At 36.8% G+C, this 25694-nt stretch overlaps 1 protein-coding gene across 2 annotated transcripts in view; it reads left to right on the forward strand.

Annotated features, from left to right (window-relative positions):
• LRRK2 (leucine rich repeat kinase 2) overlaps positions 1–25694 on the forward strand; it is a 207551-nt gene that overhangs the window by 38744 nt on the left and 143113 nt on the right. Inside the window, exons 12-16 of one of the 2 annotated variants that reach the window (XM_027542587.1) lie at positions 2020–2149; positions 4873–4994; positions 10885–10997; positions 23175–23319; positions 23452–23591. In XM_027542587.1, coding sequence (XP_027398388.1) covers positions 2020–2149; positions 4873–4994; positions 10885–10997; positions 23175–23319; positions 23452–23591 — 650 coding nt within the window. Of the gene's footprint in view, positions 1–2019; positions 2150–4869; positions 4995–10884; positions 10998–23174; positions 23320–23451; positions 23592–25694 lie in introns of both variants that reach the window. The other variant, XM_027542585.1, reaches the window with a different exon arrangement.

Raw genomic sequence — 25694 nt, forward strand, 5'->3', positions numbered from 1 at the left:
AAATTATTCTTTTTTTAATTGATTAATTAAAAATCAGTAAAGTTTTTTTATTGGACTAGCATTTGTTTATACTAAGTTTTATGTGTACAACATTTTATTTCTACTTATATATACACTGCAGTGTGCTCACTACCAAAAATTTAGTTTCCATTTATCACCATACTGTTCATCCCCTTTACACACTTCACCCACCTCTACCCCTTTCCCCTCTGGTAACTGCCACAGTGTTTTTGGTTGGTTTGTTCATTTATTTTGTTTTTTATATTCTACGTGTGAGTTAAATCATACAGTCTTTATCTTTCATCATCTGACTGATTTCATTTAGCATAATACCATCAGGGTCCATCCATGTTGGTGCAAATGACACGGTTTCATCTTTTTTCGTGATTGAGTAGTATTGCACCATATATGTATGTCATACCTTCTTTATGCATTCATTGGCTAATGGGCACTTAGGTTGTTTCTGTATCTTGGATATTATAAATAATACTATGAAGAACATAGGGGTACATATATCTTTTCAAATTAGTGGTATTTTCATGTTTTTTAAAATATAAATATCCAGAAGTGGGATACCTGGATTATGTGGTAGTTCTGTTCATAGTTTTTTAAGGAATCTCTATACTGTTTTCCATAGCAACTGTACCATTTTTCATTACCTTTTATCTACTTCCTCATCAACACTTGAATAACCAACTTCTTACCATATTTTGATGATTTTTTAGATTTTGAAAAAGTATGAGTTTTCAGATTTTGTCAGTAATTTAGAATACATATATTACTTCTACTTACAAGTTTTGTCTGATCTTTTCTTTTATTCTCAATTTCAGATGCATAACAAATTTAAAAAAAAATAGTATTTAAAGCTCTCTCAGTTTCATTCCTCCCACCTTCAATATTAAAATATAGTTTATAATGTTGGAATTGATATTTATATAGAGGCTTCAAGATAAATGGTATTTATATGGAAACTTTAAGGTATTATGGAAACTTTCAAGACCCTGGATTTGCATTTACTGAAGAAAGTTTATTATGAAGAGGAAAATTATTTCATAATCATTTTCCACAGATACTGTGAAGTCAATTGTAAAGCAGTCTGTTTCTTAAGCTTTGTTATTATTTTGTGAAAATATATAGTTATGTTTTATATGTTTTTTATTAGTGCTTTTCATAACTTCGTGTATCATAGCACAGATAGAAATGATAATGTTTGCATGGTCCACTGGAGTAAGTGGAGAAGGCTGAGGGCAACCCAACCTGGTTTCAGTCTTACTTCCTCCATCCCTTAAGAGCTGATAGGATCTTCACTCATCTATAACTTATTCCCAGGTCACCAGTGAGCCTCTGCTCTACATCAGTTCAGTTATTTTGTGAAGTTGCTTTATAATTAGAATGAAATTTAGTTTTCATTCTTATGTTGGAGGGCATTATGTAAAAATGTGTTTCTTCAAAAATATTCTTTTCACAAGAATTGTAATCACATTCCCCTAGTTTTCTCTGTGAATGAAACTTTCACACTAAAACCTCAAATGGTTAATAAATATGAAAACATTGGAAATAGTATATATTTTAAAGAAAAAAATTAATGATATTTAAGTTGTCTGCTACTGCTAAGTCACTTCAGTCATGTCCGACTCTGTGTGACCCCATGGACAGCAGCCCACCAGACTCCGCTGTCCCTGGGATTCTCCAGGCAAGAACCCTGGAGTGGGTTGCCATTTCCTTCTCCAATGCATGAAAATGAAAAGTGAAAATGAAGTCGCTCAGTCGTGTCCGACTCTTAGCGACCCCATGGACTGCAGCCTACCAGGCTCCTCCATCCATGGGATTTTCCAGGCAAGAGTACTGGAGTGGGGTGCCATCGCCTTCTCCGATTTAAGTTGTCACTGAAATATAAATTAATATATAGTTGTATATACATTCTGATGAACTTTGATTATCTTTAATAGTATTTGTCTTATTGCAAGATTATGAAAATGTCCTTTCATTTATTCAAGTAACATTTAAAAAATCTTGTAGTTAATTTTAGAAAGATCCTGTTGTCAAAAGGAATATATCTGAATGTATTGGAGTTAATGCAGAAGCATATGCATTCTCCTGAAGTGGCTGAAAGTGGCTGTAAAATGCTAAATCATCTTTTCGAAGAAAGGTAATAAATATTTATGAATTTATGTAGAATATATAATATTGGACCAGGTATAATATCAATATTTTGAGCATAATTGTAAGAATAAAAAGAAAAGGCATTTGAAGATGGAAACATTTTGCAACATAATCTCATGTCAGTAATACATAGACTTATTTTATTTATATATAGAAATATGTTGAAAATTTGCTTTTGTGCTTTATGATTGGTATTGACTGTGTTTTGAAAAATGGTGCTTATATAGCACATAACCTTAAACAGTTTTTAAAATTTTGTTATGTGGAAGAAATAACATGTAAAATTAGGATATGGCTTCTAATTGTTGCTTTCTCACAACTAATATTTATCAAAATTCATTCATTAGAATTAGCTTTGTCTTTTCTTCCTGCTCTCATTCCTTACGTGGGGAAGCATTTTATCACTTTTAGTTCAAGCATAGAGATGTTAAGATTATATGTCTAGTTTGTGGCACAGAGAGACAGTATCATTTATCTGGGAATGGATAATGCAGGTTTGGGGTAGAATGGCAAGTAGTGGCAGGGTGGGGAGGAAAGGGGAGTGAAATCTATCTAAAATTTGTTTAAAAGGCTAAAACTGAGTTAATACAGAGGAACATGTATAATATCATATATGAAACGAGTCGCCAGTCCAGGTTCGATGCACGATACTGGATGCTTGGCCTGGTGCACTGGAACGACCCAGAGGGATGGTATGGGGAGGGAAGAGGGAGAAGGGATCAGGATGGGGAACACATGTATACCTGTGGCGGATTTATTTTGATATATGGCAAAACCAATACAATATTGTAAAGTTAAAAAATAAAATTAAATTAAATTAAAAAAAAATACAGAGGGTTATCTCCTCCTGAAGGATGTGCTCAGCACATTTTTGTACTTTATTAGGTCAAAGAATGCAAGCTAACTTTGACATAGTCTAAATACATTTCAAACAGAAAAAGAGCATTAAAAAACTCTCCTGTGTCAAATGGCACAGATGTTGCAGTAAAAACTGATTTTGAGTCCTGGTTTTCCCACTAATTTGAGTCAACTATTTGAACTCTAAACTTCAGAATCCTCATTGGTGATGAGGAATAATAATAACAAATTCATAAATTTTTGGCTTATAATGTAAGGATTAAATAAGTTTGAACAAAAGACTTAGGAAAATGACTGGTGTGTTTTAAGCCCCCAGTAAAACATAACTGTTTTTACTAACAGGTATTAAATATTAATAGGGCTTCCCTGTTAGCTCAGATGGTAAAAAAATCTGCCTCCTAGGCAGGAGACCCGGGTTTGATCCCTGGACTGGGAAGATCCTCTGGAGAAGGGAATGGCTACCTACTCCAGTATTCTTTCCTGGAGAGTTCCATGGACAGAGGAGCCTGCGGTCTCGGAGAGTCAGAAATGACTGAATGACTCACACTTTCACTTTCAAATATGACTAAGTGAAATGCATGTAGCATGATAAACTGTATGTAACGTGTTTACAGACTTAGAATGAACGGCATTACATTGTTTTTAATGTAAAAAAACATTGTTTTTAATGTAATATAAATGTAATAATTTAATATAATTTAATAAGTCCAGCTTATCTATTTATGTTTATATATCATAACTTTAAACAATCTCTCTCTTTTTAAAATGTTATTCTTGACATTTAAATTAAAAGTTTATGTTAAATTGTGATTGTTTATGGTTCTGTCAGTGTGTAAACGTTTATAAGGAGGGAAGAATACAGTGGAATAATGGACAGTTTAAGATGTTGTAGATTCTGGGCAATTAATCTTTCTGGCTGTTTCCTCATATGTAAAATGCATGAATTTCTAGTTCTGGGGATTCAGAATTGACTATGACAATGTGCCTGCCCCTAAAAATCTCATTTTTAAGCAGATATTTACAATACAGTGTGATAATTCAATGACAGAGATGTGTAAAATCATAGGGTATTGGTGAATCAAGCTAGGGTGACCAAAGGAGAGAGGCTACAAAGAGGGGATGTGTTTAAACTGGGACTTTAAGATGGTGAAGAGGGACTATATGTCAGTAACCATAGACCCATGCAAAGTGAGGACCCAGATCTGATATGCAGAAGTTTTAGTGAGTATGGTACTATGTAAAAGCAAGGGTTGCCTCTATTAAATTTGGTAGGACCTACTGACATCTACATTTATGTTTAGATTAACATACATTTGTGTGTATGTTAAATACTAGCTAAAATGCCTTAGAGAAACCAAGACTTTGGTGCAAATAAAACTAATTAAGACTACCATACAAGAAGTCCAGTGGTGTTAATCAGGAATGGGCCGGTAGTTATGCTGTAAACAGCTCTCTGGACTTGGCGGTCAGAGTTTGCATTCCAGCCCTGGCTCTGTCATGTTCCAGTGAAATGACCTTGATGTTTAACCTCTATCAGCCTAAATTCTCTACCTAGAAAATGCAAATAATACCTTCTTTCCAGGAGTTGTTGCCAGTGACCCTGTACAGATCAAAAGGAGGTTGTTAGTTCTGGGAAACTAAGTAAAAGACTTCCCAATTTATTGTGAATGTAACTTCTTGAGGTCAAAGTTTAATCGAATAAGAATTTAAATTGTGTTTGCTCATATCACTGAGTTCACATAGCCTTTTCTGATAAAATAGTTCTGTTTTCTTGTACTTGTTTCAAATTGGTGTTTGTATTGGAATCAGGTTGGACTTTTAATAAGCATTTCAATATTATATCTCCAGTAGCACTTCCCTGGATACAATGGCAGCAGTGGTTCCCAAAATAATAACAGTCATGAAAAGTCATGAGACATCATTATCAGTGCAGCTGGAAGCACTTCGAGCTATGTTACATTTTATAGTTCCAGGTAAGTTACATAGTTGATTGTGGGAAGAGTTGTCATTGTAAATAAATATTTTGACTTTTCATGAAATATCAACTTTCTAGGCAAAAATTAAAGGACTGGTTTCTGCCAACCAAATTCAAATCTTTGCACTAGCCCAAAAATAAAACTAGAGGGAAAATGATGAGATAGAAGAGTCAGACAGATTTACATTAAAATTTAATAAGAAGCATCAATAGTTTATTTACAGAAAGATAACTGCAACATAGTGTGGTGCTTCAACTCCAAGGATAGTGTCATCTCTGCTATTTCTTTTGTATTTCTGTTGACATTGCTGAGTTCAAGTTTTTTGTTTGTTTTCTGTCTTAATTGTAATAATAGCTAACTAATTTTCACACTTCCTCTCTTGCCTCTTTCCAGTCCTCCTTCTACTCTGTGGTTGAATGCATCTTTCTCAAATATAACCATGTGGCTTTTACTCATTAACTACAATAGTGTCCATTGTACCCCATTTACATCCTGCTTACATTTATTATGACTTTATTTGTCCTCCAAACCCATTTAAAACACCTGCTCCTCCTTTCCTTTATCATGTATTTATTAATTGCCTCTTATGTTCTATACATTGTGATGACTGCACAGGTCTGAAAAAAAGATGAAAAAAGATAGGATTGTACTACTTATGGGAGCTTAGAGGTACAGAGACAGATAGTTAATTACCAGACAGCTGAGAGAGCCTGTTACGGGGCTTCCCTGGTAGCTCAGATGGTAAAGAATCCACCTACAATGAGGGAGACCTGAGTTCAATCCCTGGCTTGGGAAGATCCTCTGGAGAAGGGCATGGCAATCCACGCCAGTATTTTTGCCTGCAGAATCCCATGGGCAGAGGAGTCTGGCAGGCTACAGTCCATGGGGTCATAAAGAGTTGGACATGACTGAGAAACTTTCACATTATAAAAGTCTATGAAAATATTGATGGAAGCACAAATAGTTTATTCAAAAGAGTATGTGAGAAATTGTGATGTTTACAGTTGACGGGTGAGTCAGGCTGACCTGGTAAAAAGGCCAGGAGGGACATTTCAAGCAGAAAGAGAAAGAACACATGGTCTGGGATGAGTGGAGCATGGTGTTGAGGAGAGCAGTGCCTGGGGGTGAATGTGGAAGGGTGGGCAGAGGCTGAGAGGGAAGGGCCTTGAACAGAAGGCTGAGCAGTTTGTGCTTTATTTAATGCAAGTCAATTCAAAAATTTTATTAAAGGTGTTTGAAAGTTGCAGTGTCATAACTAAAGCTGCCACTTATAACAGCAGTAGTATGGTGTGGAGCATGATTTGCAGGGGGAGCCTCCTGCAAGGAGACTAGGCTGGAGGCTGTGATGGCCAGATGAGACATAGTGGGAGCCCAGCCAAGAAAGCAGGAGAGGATGCATGTGGGAGGTGATTAGGAGGCACCTTTGATGTGATTTTCTGACTACTGAATATCAGGGATGTTATTATTATTTTGCTCTGTGAGAGTCTCAGTACTTTTGAAGTTCATTTTTTTGGTCCTTTTAAATGAAATCTTCCTAAACCTACCATTTTCTGTAGTCATATTGGTATTTATATTTCTGAGTATAAGAGTATAGAATTTTTCAAGGAAAGGGCTTTCTTTAGTCATGTCTTTTTTTTTTAAATCCCCTGGAAACTTGGACAAAAATTCAGTAAATTTTGAATTGAATCATGTCCCATTCAAATTGTCAAATAACTTTTGAGATATAATTTAACAGACATAATTTTGCTTGGATATTATTGAGAATTTAAAAAAATTTTATAGATTGTAAAAAAGCAAACAAAATCCTTTTGATTGTCCTTAAAGATGTCAACTTTATTCTTCTGAGAGTGGATTTGAGTTTTAAAGATAACCAAAAGACATTCAGAATTGTCTGTTAATAAAATAATACTCTTTTAGTTAAGAAGTAAGTTTTGAATATAGAATTTCTTTTATTGTTCTGAGATGATTTTGAAGTGACATTGATAGTAATAATTTAGATGTATGAAATTATTTATTTAAATGATAAATCATAGTTTTATAATGTTTTTAGGTATATTAAACAGGTGCCCTTGAAAATAATATTATAAATTCATGGTGATACTTTATATATGAAAATATATATTAATAGATATACCTTATAAGCATCCAGTTCCAGTTCAGTCACTCAGTCATGTCCAACTCTTTGCAACCCCATGAATCGCAGCACGCCAGGCCTCCCTGTCCATCACCAACTCCCAGAGTTTACTGAAACTCATGTCCATCGAATCGGTGATGCCATCCAGCCATCTCAGCCTCTGTTGTCCCCTTCTCCTCCCACCCCCAATCCCTCCCCACATCATGGTCTTTTCCAATGAGTCAACTCTTCGCATAAGGTGGCCAAAGTATTGGAGTTTCAGCTTTAGCATCAGTCCTTCCAAGGAACACCCAGGACTGATCTCCTTTAGGATGGATTGATTGGATCTCCTTGCAGTCCAAGGGACTCTTAAGAGTCTTCTCCAACACCACAGTTCAAAAGCATCAATTCTTTGGTGCTCAGCTTTCTTCACAGTCCAACTCTCACATCCATACATGACCACTGGAAAAACCATAGCCTTGACTAGATGGATCTTTGTTGGCAAAGTAATGTCTCTGCTTTTGAATATGGTATCTAGGTTGGTCATAACTTTCCTTCCAAGGAGTGTGCGTCTTTTAATTTCATGGCTGCAATCACCATCTGCAGTGATTTTGGAGTCCCCCAAAATGAAGTCTGACACTGTTTCCCCGTCTATTTCCCATGAAGTAATGGGACCAGATGCCATTATCTTCGTTTTCTGAATGTTGAGCTTTAGGCCAACATTTTCACTCTCCTCTTTCACTTTCATCAAGAGGCTTTTGAGTTCCTCTTCACTTTCTGCCATAAGGGTGGTGTCATCTGCACATCTGAGGTTATTGATATTTCTCCCGGCAATCTTGATTCCAGCTTGTGCTTCTTCCAGCCCAGCGTTTCTCATGATGTACTCTGTATAGAGGTTAAATAAGCAGGTGACAATATACAGCCTTGACATACTCCTTTTCCTATTTGGAACCAGTCTGTTGTTCCATGTCTAGTTCTAACTGTTGCTTCCTGACCTGCATATAGGTTTCTCAAGAGGCAGGTCAGGTCGTCTGGTATTCGCATCTCTTTCAGAATTTTCCACAGTTTATTGTCATCCACACAGTCAAAGGCTTTGGCATAGTCAATCAACTATGCTTATAAGGTCTATTTCTGCTTTATTGACCTTATAAGCATATCAATATATAAATACATTTCTCTATTAGGTAAAGGCTTAATCATCTACTTCACTCTGTGATAACATACTGTATTACCATAGCATGCCACACAAATAACCATATTCTATCATGCTGTAATTATGCCATACTATACCATCCTGTAGTTAGGGATTGGGAATATCCCCTGGAGGAGGACGTGGCAATCCACTTTAGTCTTCTTGCCTGGAGAATCTCATGGACAGAGGAGGTCGCACAGAGTCGGACGTGACTGAAACAACTGAGCATATACCATCCTATAGCATATGATTCAGTATGTCAGTGAGTAACTATAATATCAGTACCCCAGTAGTTTTAAGTTTGAATATAATTATGGTTTTGACATGTTAAGTTGAAGTAGGTACTTATAAGATGTTTAGATGTACATGTATACAATTATTAACTAAACCATATTCAAACTATTAATTGTAACAGATGTGCATTATAGCAAATTTGTGTAATTTAGTATCTAATTCAGGAGCACATATTGTATCTAGTATTATGTCACTTAAATTGCTTTCAATCTGGTACTGTTCACTTCCTCCTTTTTTATAACAATAACTTATTGAAGTGATTGAGCCTGTGCTTTAAAAGAATAATACTAAAGACCTACTTACTTTAATAAATATCATTTGACTTGTTCCTTCTTGTCTTGCAAAATTCTTTAGGAAAGGACATATGCATATTGGGAAGTGTATAGAGGAAAGTGATTATGAATATAAAGCCAAACAGTAGGAGAAACTGAATTTGTTTACTTTTGCAGAGGAGATAATTCAAGAGGTTATAAAAATATTAAAGCCCATTCATTTATATTTAGTTAATAACAAATGTGTAAGGCATTATTCAAAGTACTTCATATGAAATTTTAAAATTCTCATAGCAACCCATCAGTCAGATTCTACCCGCTCCTCCCCCCACCCCGCCCCCATTTTACCAATGACGAAACTGAGACATAAGATACAAAGATTTTTAAGGTCACAGCTTATATAATGGAAGGTTTTCACCCGAGGCAGCCTGAGTTAGGAGCTTTCCAGGTGGTGGTAGTGTAAAGAACCCGCCTGCCAATGCAGGAGACTTAAGAGACGTGGGTTCGATCCCTGGGTCGGGAAGATCTTGAGGAGGGCATGGCAACACATTCCATTATTCTTGCCTCGAGAGTCCCATGGACAGTGGAGCCTGGGAGACTACAGTCCTTGGGGGTCACAGAGAGTCAGACACAACTGAAGCAACTTAGCACCGGCACCAGCCTGAATCAGAATGGGTGCTTTCTAAAGACACATTTGTGCAAGTGGCTATTGAACAGGTGTTATACCTAAAGAGCTGTGCTTGGAACTCTTGGTAATCTGGAGATGATTAGGTTATGGATCCCCTCTTCAAAAAGTTTGCAGTTCAAACAGTTTAAAGGACTGTTATTTAGTAAGGAAATTATATCGATTCTGGATAGTAGAACCTCAAGTGATATGGCAAAGACCAGAGATGAAATTTTGGGAGTGTTCATTTGGTCTTAATGTAAGAAAGACAGTTAGTAAGATTCCTTACATTTAGCATGAAGCTTTTACATTTCAACAGGACTGCTCTTAATGGTTATATCTCCTTGTGATATAATAGGCAGCTTTAGAAATTAATGTGGTCTTGGTTACTGAAAATGAGACACTAAGAGTTTAAGTGGCTTGTCCAAGGTCATACAGCTGTAGTAAATGTCAGGACCTATTTGAATAAATTTTAAAATGAGCACTGAATGTTCCAGGAGGGTGAAGATCATGCCTGTCAAATTCATTGTGGTATTCTCAGCATGCGGCAAAATCCTTTGCATGTATTGTTGGCATTTAAATTTTTGTTAAGTAAATGAAAACTTATATGCAGCCAACTTATTACTTTTATTACTACAAATTACTGAAGTGCAAGATTATAAGGTATTGCTTATTAATAATTATTTTTATAGTCATAGATTTTAGAAACATTGTTCACAATTATTTTATTTACATGTTCTATTATATGTTCTGTATATGTTCAATATTTTTTGACTTCCTGTTTTTCAACCATTTTGGGATAGTTCAGCTACAATGTAGCTTAATAAAGTATGTTTTAAGTTACTTAATACTTTTATACAGCCTTAGAGGACTTTTGATAAAACTACATGTTCTTTACCATCATAATGCTGAATTTTCCACTGTTATTCTTGCTACTCTCTTATGTCTACCTTTCATATCTGACGTTTTTATGTTAGAGTCCAAATAACTTTGAACTTTTTTTCAAATTGTCCACCACTGCATAAAAATCTAGCTTCTTATAGTAAGTACAGACTATTTGTTAATACACAAAAAAGAGATTGTTGGTTCCATAAAATTGCTCCACCATAGTAACTTCTTGCTACTTTAAGTTCAGTAAACATCCACATACAGTGTATTTATTTTATATTCAGTGATGAACAATTTTTAGAAATTTCTTAAACTTTAGAGTTATTTCTTTGATAAAGAACCATGTATTAGAAAAATGTACAACATATGTATTGTTGGGTTAATTATAATCATTCCTAATAAATGACATTCTATTCAGCCTAAATCTTTTATGAGAAAATGATGTGTATTTATTTTGCATTTAGGCATCCCGGAAGAATACAGGGAAGATACTGAATATCAGCATAAGCTAAATATGATTGAAAAGCAGTGTTTCAGGAATGATATTCACAAATTGGTCCTGGCAGCTTTGAACAGGGTATGTATAATATAAGATTCTGCCTTTATACTCTTAAGTAGAATATGAAATTTGGGGATGTATGGGGGCTTTTATTAGCTTAAGCTTCCCATGTTCTGTTTACTATGATAGTAAGAAGTTATCTGTTTAGAAACATAAGATGATAGTAGGGATGTAAGAGGGTGAAGAGATGTACCATTCCAGCTAAGAGAAGTGCACTGTCAGTTACAGATTTTAACAGGCTCTTTTGATAAATCCATTTGAGTCAATTCAGTCAGAGAGAGAACTCTGGATGTTCACCTTAACCGCATAGTGATGTCAGGAGCCATGGCTGCTGTTTTCTCTTTCTGTCCTCCTGGTCTTTCTTTTCTGGTCCCATGCTGAAAGATTCGGTCCATGAAGACACACAGGGAGCAACATTGAAGTTTTTTTTTTTTTCCATTCCCTGTGCTTTTTTATATTGTACTACTTAGAGAAAACCTATGAAATAGCTCAGTTTTCATTGTTTCTTCCTAGTATTAGGCATTTACAAACACTGGGTTTCCCTGCTGGCTCAGCAGTAAAGAATCTGCCTGTGATACAGGAGATGGAGGAGACACGCGTTTGATCCCTGGGTTGGGAAGATTCCCTGGAGAAGGAAATGGTAACCCACTTCAGTGTTCTTTCTGTGAAAATCCAGTGGACAGAGGAGCCTGGCGGGCTACAGTCTGTGGGGTTGCAAAGAGTTGGACACGACTTAGCAACTGAGCATGCACATAACTATGTACATTTGCAATGATGTACTATAATTAATAAATTAATAATCATACTAAGTCTGAAAAAAGAGAAGAGGAGAATTATGTTTATATTGTGCAGTGCAAAAGGTATTGATGGAATTAAGATGGTTTGCAAGTTTAACATAAGATGAATTGGTTCTTTATAAAAGATATAAAGGTAAAGATGTAAAGATTAGGTTAATGTTTTTATGAAAGGAAAAGGTAGTCAAAGTAATTAATGGACATAATTCCTTCTGATTTAGTGTACTTTGAAAAATTTCACAAATTAAATAGAAGAGCCTGCAGAGAGATCTTCAAACATTCATTTTAAACTGAACTTTATAATGTAATTATCTGATATATTTGAGTCATTTTTACTCAGACTTTAATATGATCCTTGAATATAGCTTTGGGTTGAATTTAATTCCAGAAATACTTGGTGAAAATAAGAATGTGGAAGGAACTGTGTTAGGTGCTGGGAAGACAGAAATGATTATGCTTTGTATCCTTCTGTAATGGATCTCATCATCTGTCTGGGGAAGTAACAGCCATGCATAAAACAGAAAACAACATGAAGTTGTTGGGTGTTAGTACTTATGAGCTGCACTAGTTTTGTGAATAGTACTTAAGGTACGGTAAATTATGTCTGACTATTGGGACCCCGTGGACTGTAGCCTACCGGGCTCCTCGGTCTATGGGATTTGCCAGGTAGGAATACAGGAGTGGGTTGCCATTTCCTTCTCCAGGGGATCTTCCCAACCCAGGGATTGAACCCCGGGTCTCCTGCATTGCAGGCAGACTCTACCGACTGAGCCAACAGAGAAGCTCACTACTAGAGGAAAGAATAGTTAATTTTATTCATGATGTGTGTTGGTGAAAAGCAAGTGGTACCAGAAAAGCCTTTTGGTAACTTTGATTCTGGTTATGTCATCTTTCCTAACATTATTGAATACAGGTGTGATAGAGTGGAAGGAGTTGCCAGTCAAGGGAGAAGTATTGTACTTACTGCCGTCAGTACTGTGATGCCAAGAAAATCACCGTGTTCCTAAGTCTTACTTTCTTTTGCTATATAATCCCAGGAGAAGTGGTTGAGAACCTCCCTGTTGTTGTTTAGTCACTGAGTTGTGTCTGACTCTTTGTGACCCTATGTATTATAGCCCACTAGACTACTCTCTCCTTGGGATTCTCCAGGCAAAGATCCTGGAGTGGGTTGCCACTTCCTCCTCCAGGGGATCTTCTTAACCCAGGGATCAAACCAGGGTCTCCTGGATGGCAGGTGGATTCTTTACTGCTGTGAGTCACCAGGGAAACCCGAGAACCTCCCCCCCCTTTCTTTATTTTCCATGCCACACCTGGGTAATGACACAGCATCTCACTAAATAGTGACTGCCATTTGTGGGCAAGGGATTAAGGTCATGGGGAAGCAGAAGTGGTACTGTTTTATTTTTAAAAATCTCCCCTGTGTAATTCCCCTAATTCTTTTCCATGGTTGAGAAAAAAAAAATGCTCTAAAAGATGAATGTATTTTTTCCTTTTTTTTTTTTTTAGTTCTAAAACCCCGTAATTGCATGTGTCACTCTGAGTAAATGTTACAAGGCATCAGAGATTTTGGATCCAAATACTGTTGATGCAGTAAAATGAATTGCCATTAAAAATAAGCCTTTTCTTGGATAGCAAACTTCCAAATAAGGTAGAATTTGTGATTCAACTAAGATTTACAATGCAAAAATTATTAAAAGTATTTATTAAAGTGAATCAATGTCTGGAGGTGTACATAAATCCAGTAACATTCAGACTGAAGTTAAATCTGTCTGAAACATTAACATTGCATTTATGCTTGATCCTTTTAGCTTTTTCTACACATGAAAACTTTCAGTCATCTGTTCCAGAGAGATCTATTTACCCAGTATTGTCTCTGGAGAACACAGTAGAAAATAGAGCTCTCAGCATTTTGCTCACATCTGTGCTTTGTGTGCAGTGGTACTGCTGCTGTCTTAAGTCAGGAAACTTACGAAGTCAGACCAATCTTCTCATTAAACGTACACAAATCAAAGAGCTTGTGTGCCTCTCAAAAACCTTAAAGCAAAATGTACTCAGTTTAAATACTGAAGATACTATTTCAGTCGTGATTAATATATAGTGAAAGCAAGAGCTGATTTGTGAAAGCAACAGCAATAACAAAAACAAAGAGAAATTACATAGCACTTTCCTGGTGGCTCAGATGGTAAAGCATTTGCCTACAATGCGGGAGACCCGGGTTCAATCCCTGGGTCGGGAAGATCTCCTGGAGAAGGGAATGGCAACCCACTCCAGTATTCTTGCTCCGCCCCCCCCCACCAAAAAAGGGGGCTTAAAGAAATATTGGGCTTCCCTTGTGGCTCAGCTGGTAAAGAATCCGCCTGCAATGTAGGAGACCTGGGTTCGACCCCTGGGTTGGGAAGATCCCCTGGAGAAGGGAAAGGCTACCCACTCCAGTATTCTTGCCTGGAGAATTCCGTGGACTATACAGTCAGTGGGGTCACAAAGAGTCGGACACAACTGAGCGACTTTCATTTTCACTTTGGGCTTCCCTGGTGGCTCAGAGGGTAAAGCGTCTGCCTGCAATGCAGGAGACCCAGGTTTGATCCCTGGGTTGGGAAGATCCCTTGGAGAAAGAAATGGCAACCCACTCCAATACTCTTGCCTGGAAAATCCCATGGACAGAGGAGCCTGGTGGGCTACAGTCCACGGGGTCACAAAGAGTCAGACACAACTGAGCGACGTCACTTTCACTTCTAAGGTAAATAAAAATTTATAGAACTACTCCAAAGAAGACTCTGAAACTCAACTGGGAGTACAAAGAAAGAGTTAAGCATAGGAAAATGTATACCCTCTGTTTTGATAAAATTACTAATTTTTTAAAAATGAAAATTTATCTACATTTATGAATCCTTATAAAAATAACAATGATATTTTCTGGAACTAGGTAAGTTAATGTAAAAATTTGAGAAAATTAATTAGATAATTACATGAATAATCAAGGTAATTTGGAAAAAGAAGATAATATGGCCTAACTCTAGTATTAATAGATGATCAAATGTATTATAAAACTTTAGTGATTATACTGGTGTGACATTGGCACTAGCGATAGATCAGTATCACATAATGGTGATTTAGGAGATAGACTCAAATGCAAATGTTCAATTAGTGTATGGTTTCCCAACCACCGCAAGGAAAAATAGATGGCTCAGTAACTTGTACTGAATCAGCTAATTCTCTGGCCATCTGGAGAAAGCAAAGGAAGCTGCGTATTTACATTACTCGTTTAAAGAATCAAATCTCACGTGAATGAGATTTAAAAGTAAAAATGAATCTAGCATAGATTCTCAATCAGGGAAGAATACTGGAGTGGGTAGCCATTCCCTTCTCCAGGGAATTTTACGGACCCAGAGCTCAAACCTGGGTCTCCCACATTGCCGGCAGGTTCTTTACTGTCTGAGCTGCCAAGGAAGCCCACAATCATTATTAAAGAAATGTAAAAACAAAACAAAACAAAACAAAAACCTTATTGGAGGAAATTTAATAATACTCATCTACATTAAAATGGACATGTTTTCTGACCAGCTATTCCACTCTAAGAATTTATAATATAGATATGTGTATACATGTGCAGAAAGTTTTTTAACAAGACTATTTATTGTGGCATTATTTGTAGTAAGAAGAATGTGGCAGCAGACTAAATGCTTACATGGTAATCTTTAGTGTTGTTTGCCCTCGTCTGGTGATTCTGGGATTGTATTTATTGGTGCTTTTGTAGTTGGATTGAATCATGTAGTGGTTTTGGCCAAAGAGTTGTAAGTAGAGGTTTCATTTGTGATTTCTGGACCAAGCATTTAATTGCTGGTGAGGCATCTTATAGAACACTCTCTCAGGCACTGTGACCTACGATATTTGAGATGGTGGTTGCTCAGTTAGCACAACTCCCAGAGTGGCTGTGCTGAGTAGAGGCTCCCTCCTGATCTATAACACATATGAGACATGAATACAAATTGAACCTTTTCTTTTTCCAGTTTATGTAATTTTGAAGTTGTTACTACAGGTTAATTTAGTCTGTCCTGACAATACAATCCTTATCAATAGATCCTAAGAAAATAAATTATAGTATTTTGAAACTGTGTAGCTCTATGTAGAAACTAAAAACAGCTTGGTGAGATTCCTAATGTGTTGCCAAGGAATTATGTACAGTTTTCCATGAATATGACAAACATATTGCCCAGGTAGTCATTTTTTTCCTTCACATATATTAGCACATCATGTACATTAGCACATACCAAAAGTATGGTGAAACTAGTATATTTTCACTTCTTTATATCTTCTCTCTTCCCTGTATCACTCAGTTAAAGCAGATTATATGGTCTTTAGTTTTATATCTTTAAGTGTATAACGTATTCTAATGGGTATGGCCCCTGGAATCAGGATATCTGTATTTGAATCTGGCTTCACCATCTACAGACTAATGTATTCTGAACAAGTTTTTTAAAGCCTCCGTTACAGTATCTATAATATGGAGATAATAAATGGCTTTTCACTTAGGGTTATTATGAAGAATTTTATTATATAATTCATGCCATGTACTCTATGCAATGCCTGGTACATGGTGTACAGTCAGTAAATGTTAGTTAATATTATTACTATTAGATTCAAAACTATCTTTTGACTTGTGGCTATAAAAGATGAGAAGATTGAAGTATTCACACCATCTTCCTATTTTTACCTATTTTCTAACCAACTTTTGTTAAATACATTAATTCTACATTGACAAGTTTTAAAATATTTATATTCAATTCTATAACCATACTTAATAAGTTGTTTTCATCTTCTTCCTACAGTCATGTGGACAGTGTTCACTGCAAGCTCTTTTGCTACAGTTCTTCCATTTATTTTTTAGTTGTCTGTTTCTTTTAAAAAAAGATTAATTTCCTGAACATTTTGTGTTGTCTGTATATTTGGACTCTTGAAAAAACTGGTTGATTGCAAAGTATTGGGGTTTTGTTTTCTTTTCTTTGAAAGCCTTTTAGGCTTTTCACTGTTTTGTAGTACAGAATGTTTTAGTGGAACAGTCTGAGACCAATTTAATTCTTTTCTCATTTTTAAATGGTTTGGTATTTTTATCTGGATGCCCAAAGGATTCATTTTCTTAGAATCTACTTTATTAGGATATATCTCAGTGTTAGTCCTGGATAATGGTATCTTCTTTTTAGCCGTACATTAATTTTTTTTCTGGAAAGTTTTTCTGAGTTGCAGTTTGACTTGGCTGGCAGTTAGGAAAGAGACTGGTGTGGGCATTTTCTCCTTGAGTTGGCTAGCTGACTCACTAGAGAAAATATTTTGATTGTTTTTGTAGTCTTTGAAAAAACTTGGGAAATTGTGAAGCATAGTTAACAGGATGCTTCTAATTAATATTTGTAGATATCCAACATTGGTACTTTCAAAAATTTCATGTGGACACTTGCTAGTAAATTAATTTCAATCCCCATTTGAATAACAGTGTTATGAATCACTATTTTCAAGATAGAACGTTCAGTAAGTGAAAGCCCATTATAGGCTTGTAAATATCATATATACATATATACATAATGATATTTACTTTTCAAATTTATGAAACTGTCAAAATCAGATATCACTATTTAAAATCATCAAATAGTTTATTTGAACTCCATCACATATAATAATGTGATACTCTGCATTCTCTTTCTACATAGACAAATCATGGGTTTCCTGTTGCTAGTAATCAGGTGCATCATCAAACTGCACCTGAAATAGAGATTAGGGAAGCTCAAGATAGCAGAACCAATAGTTGAGTAGAAACTTGTTAGAGGTGATGGTATTAAGGACAAGAACAGCTACTTTATAAATATAAGTGAAAGTGAAAGTGTTAGTCGCTCAGTTGTGTCTGACTCTTTGCAACCTCATGGACTGTAGCCCACCAAGCTCCTCTGTCTATGGGATTTCCTAGACAAGAATTCTAGAGTAGGTTGCCATTTCCTTCTCCAGGGGATCTTCCCAACCCTGGGGTGGAACCTGGGTCTCTCACACTACAGGCTGATTCTTTACTGTCTGAGCCATCAGGTACCAATTTGACTTAATTTTAGCATAAAAATAAGCCTATGGGTGCATTTTGAGGTTAAGAGCAGGGTCAGCTACATAACCCGGTACAAGATGAAAATGCAGGACCCTGTGTTTAAAATTATTAAGAATTTCAAGGTGGTGGCTGCAGAGTTTTAAACCAGGTCTGGGGCCCTTCTGAACACAGGGACCTGTGCTACTGCACATGTGTGTACTCCTCAAGCTGGCCTCCCTAGGACGCAGAAATGGTGGTACTGTTAATTAAAACAGAAAGTTCAAAATGGCAATTTGAGTTGTCTTTTTTTTTCTTAGAGAAGATAATAAACTTTTAACTTTGAACATCTAAGTTCAAGATACTAGTGTCAAACAAAGAGAAATATGGACTTAGAACTTAAGAGAGTTTCAGTTCAGTTCAGTCGCTCAGTCGTGTCTGACTCTTTGCAAGCCCATGAATCGCAGCACGCCAGGCCTCCCTGTCCATCACCAGCTCCCTGAGTTCACTCAAACTCATGTCCATCGAGACAGTAATGCCATCCAGCCATCTCATCTTCTGTCGTCCCCTTCTCCTCCTGCCCCCAATCCTTTGAGTTATCTGCTCAAAGGTTTCTGTGTCTCAATTTTTTTTCACCAATAACACAGGGATAATAATTGTGTGTCTGCATCATAGGGTGAGTGTGAGGATTAAATGAGTTAATACTTAACTCATTTAAGTGCTTATATGCCAGACATTCTTTTAAGCACTTAAATGAGTTAAGTACTTTTAAGCACTTAAATGAGTTAATACTTAACTTAACTCATTTAAGTGCTTAAAAGATTGTCTGGCACATAGCAAATGCTCCTTAGGTTTTGGTTATCCTTGTGGTTGTTGCTATTGTTGTTATGGTGGCTTGAAGCCATGATGGTATATGAATTCCATCCGTGAATAGGAGAGTTTTAAGTAAAGTTCTTTGGACAAAGTTTGGAGTTGAAAGAAGTGATTGTAAATGAGATAGATAGTTTTAAAGTTTGAGAATAATTAGGGAGATTACTGTGTCATGGAAATCAAGGGAGGAAAGAGCAGCAATTCGGTTGTTAAAGAACTCTTTTCTTTGAATGGTTTTAATTTGGAGTGGTTAGGACAGAAGCCTGATTATGTGAAATTAAGAGGTGGGAAGAATGTAGAGGAAGTGGGTGTAGACGTGTCTATTAATAAGTTTAGAAATGAAAGAGGAGTGGTAGCTTGATAGAATGAAAGATCAATTTAGGGATGTTCTCTCCCAGTGAGAAGTCTGTCACTTCTGAGAAGAGTGTTCGTTCATTCCAAGGCCTGAACTATGCCGTCACTCAGTGTTCACTGCATGGGTGATGATTTATCTCATTTCACCCTCATAACAACACTGCATTATTAGAATCATTTTTGCAGTGAGGAAACCTGGGCAAACACTGAGCCATCCCTCCAGCTTCACTTTGTACCACTTTGAATTTCTTTATGTTCTTGAATAATACCTTCTGACTAAATACCACTTCTCAGTAAATGTTATTTCATTCATTTTTAATGGCCCAGAGATTCATGGAACTCTTTAAGTGATGAGACAATTTAAACCCAGATTTAATTGGCTCCAAGCTGATATACTTTTACTACTCAAGGAATTGATAAGATGGAAATAATGGTGGGGAAAATTGCCAAGGGAGACAAGGATGTGAGTGTCTTGTTGAAATGATAGATGAAATGATATCTGAGCTGAGCAGTTCAGTGTTGGAGGAGGACAATACAAGATGAGAAAATAATGCTTCTGTCCATAACCTATATCAAGAAAGATGCAAATAAAAAACACATGAGAGGTAGTGGGGGACTAGATTGGGAAATGAATGAAAATCTGTTCAGTGACAATAGGGGGAAGTGAAACAGGTTGGAAGGCAGTAGGTTTTTGTTGAAGAGGCTATGTCAGAATTTGAGGTCTGACTAGAAGCTATTTCAGCTCTATAGTGAAGGTGTTATTTAGTGGCTAAGTGGTTTCTGACTCTTTTTGACCCAGTGGACAGAAGAGTTCTCTGTCCTTCACTATCTCCCAAAGTTTGCTCAAACTCATGTCCATTGAGTCAGTGATGCTATACAACCATCACATCCTGTCACCCCCTTCTCCTCCTGTTGTCTATCTTTCCTAGTATCAGGGTCTTTTCCAGTGAGTTAGTTCTTCACATCAGGTGGCCAAAGGATTGGAGCTTCAGCTTCAGCATCTGTCCTTCTAATGAATATTCAGGGTTGATTTCCTTTGGGAATTGACTGGTTTGGTCTCCTTGCTGTCCAAGGGACTCTCAAGAATCTTCTCCAGCACCACAGTTAGAAAGCACTCAGTTCTACAGCACTCAGCCTTCTTTATGTTCCAAGTCTCACATCCATACCAGACTACTGGCAAAACTATAGCTTGGACTATATGGACCTTTGTCAGGGATGTGATGTCTCTGCTTTTTAATAAACTGAAGAGGTTTGTCATAGGTTTCCTTCCAAGGAGCAAGTGTCTTTTAGTTTCATGGCTGCAGTCATGGTCCACAGTGATTTTGGATCCAAGAAAATAAAATCTATCCCTGCTTCCACTTTTTCCTTTTCTATTTGCCATGAAGTAATAGGACCAGCATCAGTCCTTCCAATGAACACCCAGGACTGGTTGGACCTCCTTGCAGTCCAAAGGACTCTCAAGAGTCTTCTCCAACACCACAGTTCAAAAGCATCAATTTTTTGGCACTCAGCTTTCTTCACAGTCCAACTCTCACATCCATACATGACCACTGGAAAAACCATAGCCTTGACTAGATGGACCTTTGTTGGCAAAGTGATGTCTCTGCTTTTGAATATGCCATCTAGGTTATAACTTTCATAACTTTCCTTCAAAGGAGTAAGTGTCTTTTAATTTCATGGCTGCAATCACCATCTGCAGTGATTTTGTAGCCCCCAAAAATAAAGTCTGACACCGTTTCCCCATCTATTTCCCATGAGAGTCAGACTGTGAAGAAAGCTGAGCACCAAAGAATTGGTGCTTTTGAACTGTGGTGTTGGAGAAGATTCTTGAGAGTCCCTTGGACTGCAAGGAGGTCCGACCAGTCCATCCTAAAGGAGAGCAGTCCTAGGTGTTCATTGGAAGGACTGATGCTAAAGCTGAAACTCCAATACTTTGGCCACCTCATGCGAAGAGTTGACTCATTGGAAAAGACCCTGATCCTGGGAGGGATTGGGGGCAGGAGGAGAAGGGGACAGCAGAGGATGAGATGGCTGGATGGCATCACCGACTTGATGGACATGAGTTTGAGTGAACTCCGGGAGTTGGTGATGGACAGGGAGGCCTGGCGTGCTGTGATTCATGGGGTTGCAAAGAGTTGGACACGACTGAGTGACTGAACTGAACTGAACTGAATGGGACTAGATGCCATGATCTTAATTTTTTGAATGTTGAGTTTCAAGCCACCTTTTTTACTCTCCTATTTTACCCTCATCAAGAGGCTCTTGAGTTCCTCTTCACTTTCTGCCATTAGAGTGGTATCATCTGCATATCTGAGGCTGCTGATATTTCTGCTGACAATCTTGATTCCAGCTTGGGATTCATCCAGCCTGACATTTCACATAATGTACTGTGCATAGCAGTTAAATAAACAGAATGACAATATACAGCCTTGTCTTACTCTTTTCCCAATTTTGAACAAGTCAGTTGTTCCATGTCCAGTTCCAGCTGTTTACTGCTTGACCCATGTATAGATTTCTCAGGAGACATGTAAGGTGGTCTGGTATTTCCATCTCTTTAAGAATTTTCCACAATTTTTTGTGATCCACACAGTCAAAGGCTTTAGCATAGTCAGTGAAGATGAAGTAGGTGTTTTTCTGGAATTCTCTTGCTTTTACCAGGATCCTGCAAATGTTGGCAATTTGATCTCTGGTTCCTCTGTCTCTTTGAAGCCCAGCTTGTACATCTGGAAGTTCTTGTTTCACATACTGCCTAAACCTAGCTTGAAGGATTTTGAGCATAACCTTGCTAGCATATGAAATGAGTGCAATTGTACAGTAGTTTAAACATTCTTTGGCATTGCCCTTCATTGGGATTGGAATGAAAACTGAACTTTTCCAGTCCCCTGGCCATTGATGAGTTTTCCAAATTTGCTGACATATTGAGTTTAGCATTTTAAAAGCATCATCTTTTAGGATTTTGAATCTCTCAGCTGGAATTCCATTACTTCCACTAGCTTTGCTTGTAGTAATGCTTCCTAAGGCCCACTTGACTTTACACTCTAGGATGTCTGGCTCTAGGTGAGTGACTACCTAGAACATCATGAAGAGCACCATGGAAAAGTGTAAGAGTTAGGTAAACGTCACGGACATTGAAAGAGGGGAGGTGTGATTGTGATTGTCACATGATTGGAAAGTGTGTTGTTGATTGTTTTCTTCTTAGTCAATGAGAAGGATGGCCTCAGAAAAGTAGTGGCTTCTATTAGAATACCTGTCAAATAATATCAAATTCTGGAAGAATTGAATTTAAAAGGTTGGAAGAGATTAAGATTCTTAACTTTTAAGGCAGGAACATTTATGTTAAAGTACTAGTCCTGACTGTGCTGCGCTTTGTTGCTCAGTCGTGTCCGACTCTTTGTGACCCCATGGACTGTAGCCCATCAAGCTCCTCTGTCCATGGGGATTCTCCAGGCAATAATACTGGAGTGGATTGCCATACCCTCCTCCAGGGGATCTTCCTGACCCAGGGATTGAACCCAGGTTTCCTGCATTGCAGGCAGATTCTTTACTGTTTGAGCGACCAGGGAAGTTCCAGTCCTGACAATTGTTAGCTATGTGACTTGAGCTCCTTTTCCTGCATCATTAAAGTTGGTGAGCCTATTGTATGAAACTTGATGGGGAATAAATGAGGTATAGCATGTAAACATATAAAGAGTAAATTCTCAGTATTTTCTATGATTTGGGATAGCATTGCATTTTTATGTTTAAGAGTTTAGGTCATGACAGTAAATGTCTTTGACTTGGTATCTTCTCAGCAGTGTACAGTCTACATTTAATAAACTCATCTTTTAATAGGAATCATATTAGTATATATTTAATAAGGATGCTCTGAAAAGAAAAGCATGTGAAATTATTTAGTACAGTGCCTGGTGAAGAAGAGGTACTTAATAAGTGCAAAAATGTTAGCTCTTATTCTTAATAATACATAAAAGTAATTCATGATACAAGGCAGAATCAAGAATGGTAATTTTATTTGGACTCCTTAGTTTATGTTTCATCAGCCTATAAGCTGGCTTTAACTAAGGTAAGTATTAGAATTCATTTTTTAACACAGCAAAGTTTCTTAATTATCCTTTTGACTTTTAGTTCATTGGAAATCCTGGGATTCAGAAGTGTGGATTAAAAGTAATATCGTCTATAATACATTTTCCTGATGCATTAGAGGTATTATCCCTGGAAGGTGCTATTGATTCAGTGCTTCATACACTGCAGATGTATCCAGATGACCAAGGTTGGTACAACTGAAGTCAGGATTTAGATTTTTATAGGCCTTTAGCTATTAGTTGAACATGTTTAAATTTTTTCTTTTGTTTTGAGATTTAAAACAGTACATTTTCTTTTTTTTTTTCTTTTATTTTTCTAGAAATTCAGTGTCTGGGTTTAAGTCTTATAGGATGTTTGATTACAAAGAAGAATTTATGCATGGGAACTGGGAATCTGCTGGCAAAAATTCTGATTTCCACCCTACAACGATTTAAGGATATTGGTGAAGTACAGATAAAAGTATGTGCATTATCTTGAAGGGAATCGAGATCTTGTACAGATTTCTCTTTCAGAGCAGCTGGTGTAACTCCTGCTTAGCATTAATGGGTATTTTCTAGTTAATTGAAAGCCGTTTATCATTTCATAGTATTTTTATTATAGTAGATGAAGAGAACTGGGTTGAATTTCAAAATATCGTATGTTTCATTAATAAATCTCTCAAATTAGTACGTTTGTCTTTTCTGTGAAAAAGGAGAGCATATGCTAAAGAAATTTCAGCTAGCTGAGCTTTATTTTCTTTGTTGTCGTTCAGTTCCTCAGTCATGTCCAAATCTTTGTGACCCCATGGACTTGGGCTGAAGCACACCAGGCTTCCCAGTCCCTCACTATTTGTTGGAGTTTGCCCAAACTCAGGCCCATTGAGTCAGTGATGCCATCCAACCATCTCATCTTCTGTCACCCCCTCTCCTCCTGCCCTCAATCTTTCCCACCATCAGGGTCTTTTCCAATGAGTCAGCTCTTTGCATCAGGTGGTCAAAGTATTGGAGCTTCAGCTTCAGCATCAGTCCTTCCAATGAATATTCAGGGTTGATTTCCTTTAGGATTGACTGGTTTGATCCCCTTCCTGTCCAAGGTACTTTTATTTGCTTAGATTTTAGGTAAATAAAAATTGCAATTATTATGAAGTTTGTCATTCCCTTTGTTTTATTTGAGCTGCTTGCTTAGTAATTTTTCCCCTTAATCTTGTTCTTGCAGTGAAACAATATTTTAAATGTTCTTCATTAAGCAAAATTTAAAATGCAATCTATATTAGCTGTCTATGAGGAATCCAAGATATTGGTTTAGGATTAATTCAGGGAAGATGAAGTAAATTGTTTCAGAGTACTTTTATTTTAGTGTTAACAAAACAAGTTTTTTTTTTTTTTTTAAGAATTTCTACCTTGGTTGTGGTGTTTTTGGTAATGAAGTTTACAACTTTCATAAACCACACTCAGCAAATATTTTCAAAAATGACAGCATTGGCCAGGAGTGAAAATGTCTTAAGCTCTGATCTTTGCACAAATATTATTAGTAAATGGGAAAATGCATGTAAGATTTTAAATTATAAAGTGCTGAACATATAGCATTCTTAGATTAGAGCCAACAATGGGCTTTATATATCTGCTTTCTGTAATGTGCCTGAAGCTAGGTTGACTAAAGCCAAGACAGAATTGATTATAAGTAATCTGAGGTAAATTATTTTGTGCAGGTATGAAGCTCTCACTCAGTATTTATTCATCTAGGTATAAATTTTAAGATTTTTATGTAGAGATTGTAAGCTGTTAACCAGTGGGCTAAATTTTGCCTGCCAACATACTTTATTTGACCAGTTCGGTGCTTGTAAGTTTTTGAGTTTGAATTGTATGCCTTCTCTGTATGTGTATTGTCTGCTTTGCCGCTGCATTCGTTTGCAGGGACTTCTGCTCTAGAGGTGGGTGGACCACATGCCCCTCAGACTGCTTCTCTTGTCAAATGTTAGGAAGCATTTATAGAAACTTAGCGTCTTAAAAGCTCAAAATAATAATTTTTAACATTTAGATGATCTCATTAATATATTTTGGAAAGATAAACATTTTAAAAGTAAAACTGATCTTTGGTGAATGTACCCAAGGTATAGAATAGGCAAGTCTGAAGTTCATTCTTTCTTTAAAACATCACATAAATAGAGCGTAGACAACATTTTCAGTGGTTCTAAAAAGTAATGGTGTGTCTGATCAGTTCCTTATAAATGATTTGCTAAAAGGATGTAAACCTTAGAGTGTTTTTAGAGCTTTTCTAAAATGTTCTCAAGATGAACACAGTCTAGGAGCTCACATTTGTCTGAGATTAAAATTTCAGAAGATAGCACAAAACATTGTTGGGAGAATTGCTAGGCTCTCTATAGAACCTGATCCGCAGTCTTGTATTAAAGAACTCAAGTCACTGATTTATTTGGGTTTGTGGCACTGCTGACTCTGCTGTCTAATCCTGATTAATATCTGACTTCCAATCTGTAGGTATGGCTTTAGGCAAGGAATCTTTAAAAGCCAAATTTTGGTAAATTAGGTGTTTTAGGTTTTTTTCCTGTTTGGCTAGAGGAGAGTT

Source organism: Bos indicus x Bos taurus, chromosome 5 (assembly GCF_003369695.1).
Source record: "Bos indicus x Bos taurus breed Angus x Brahman F1 hybrid chromosome 5, Bos_hybrid_MaternalHap_v2.0, whole genome shotgun sequence".
In the NCBI taxonomy this organism is placed as follows: domain Eukaryota; kingdom Metazoa; phylum Chordata; class Mammalia; order Artiodactyla; family Bovidae; genus Bos; species Bos indicus x Bos taurus.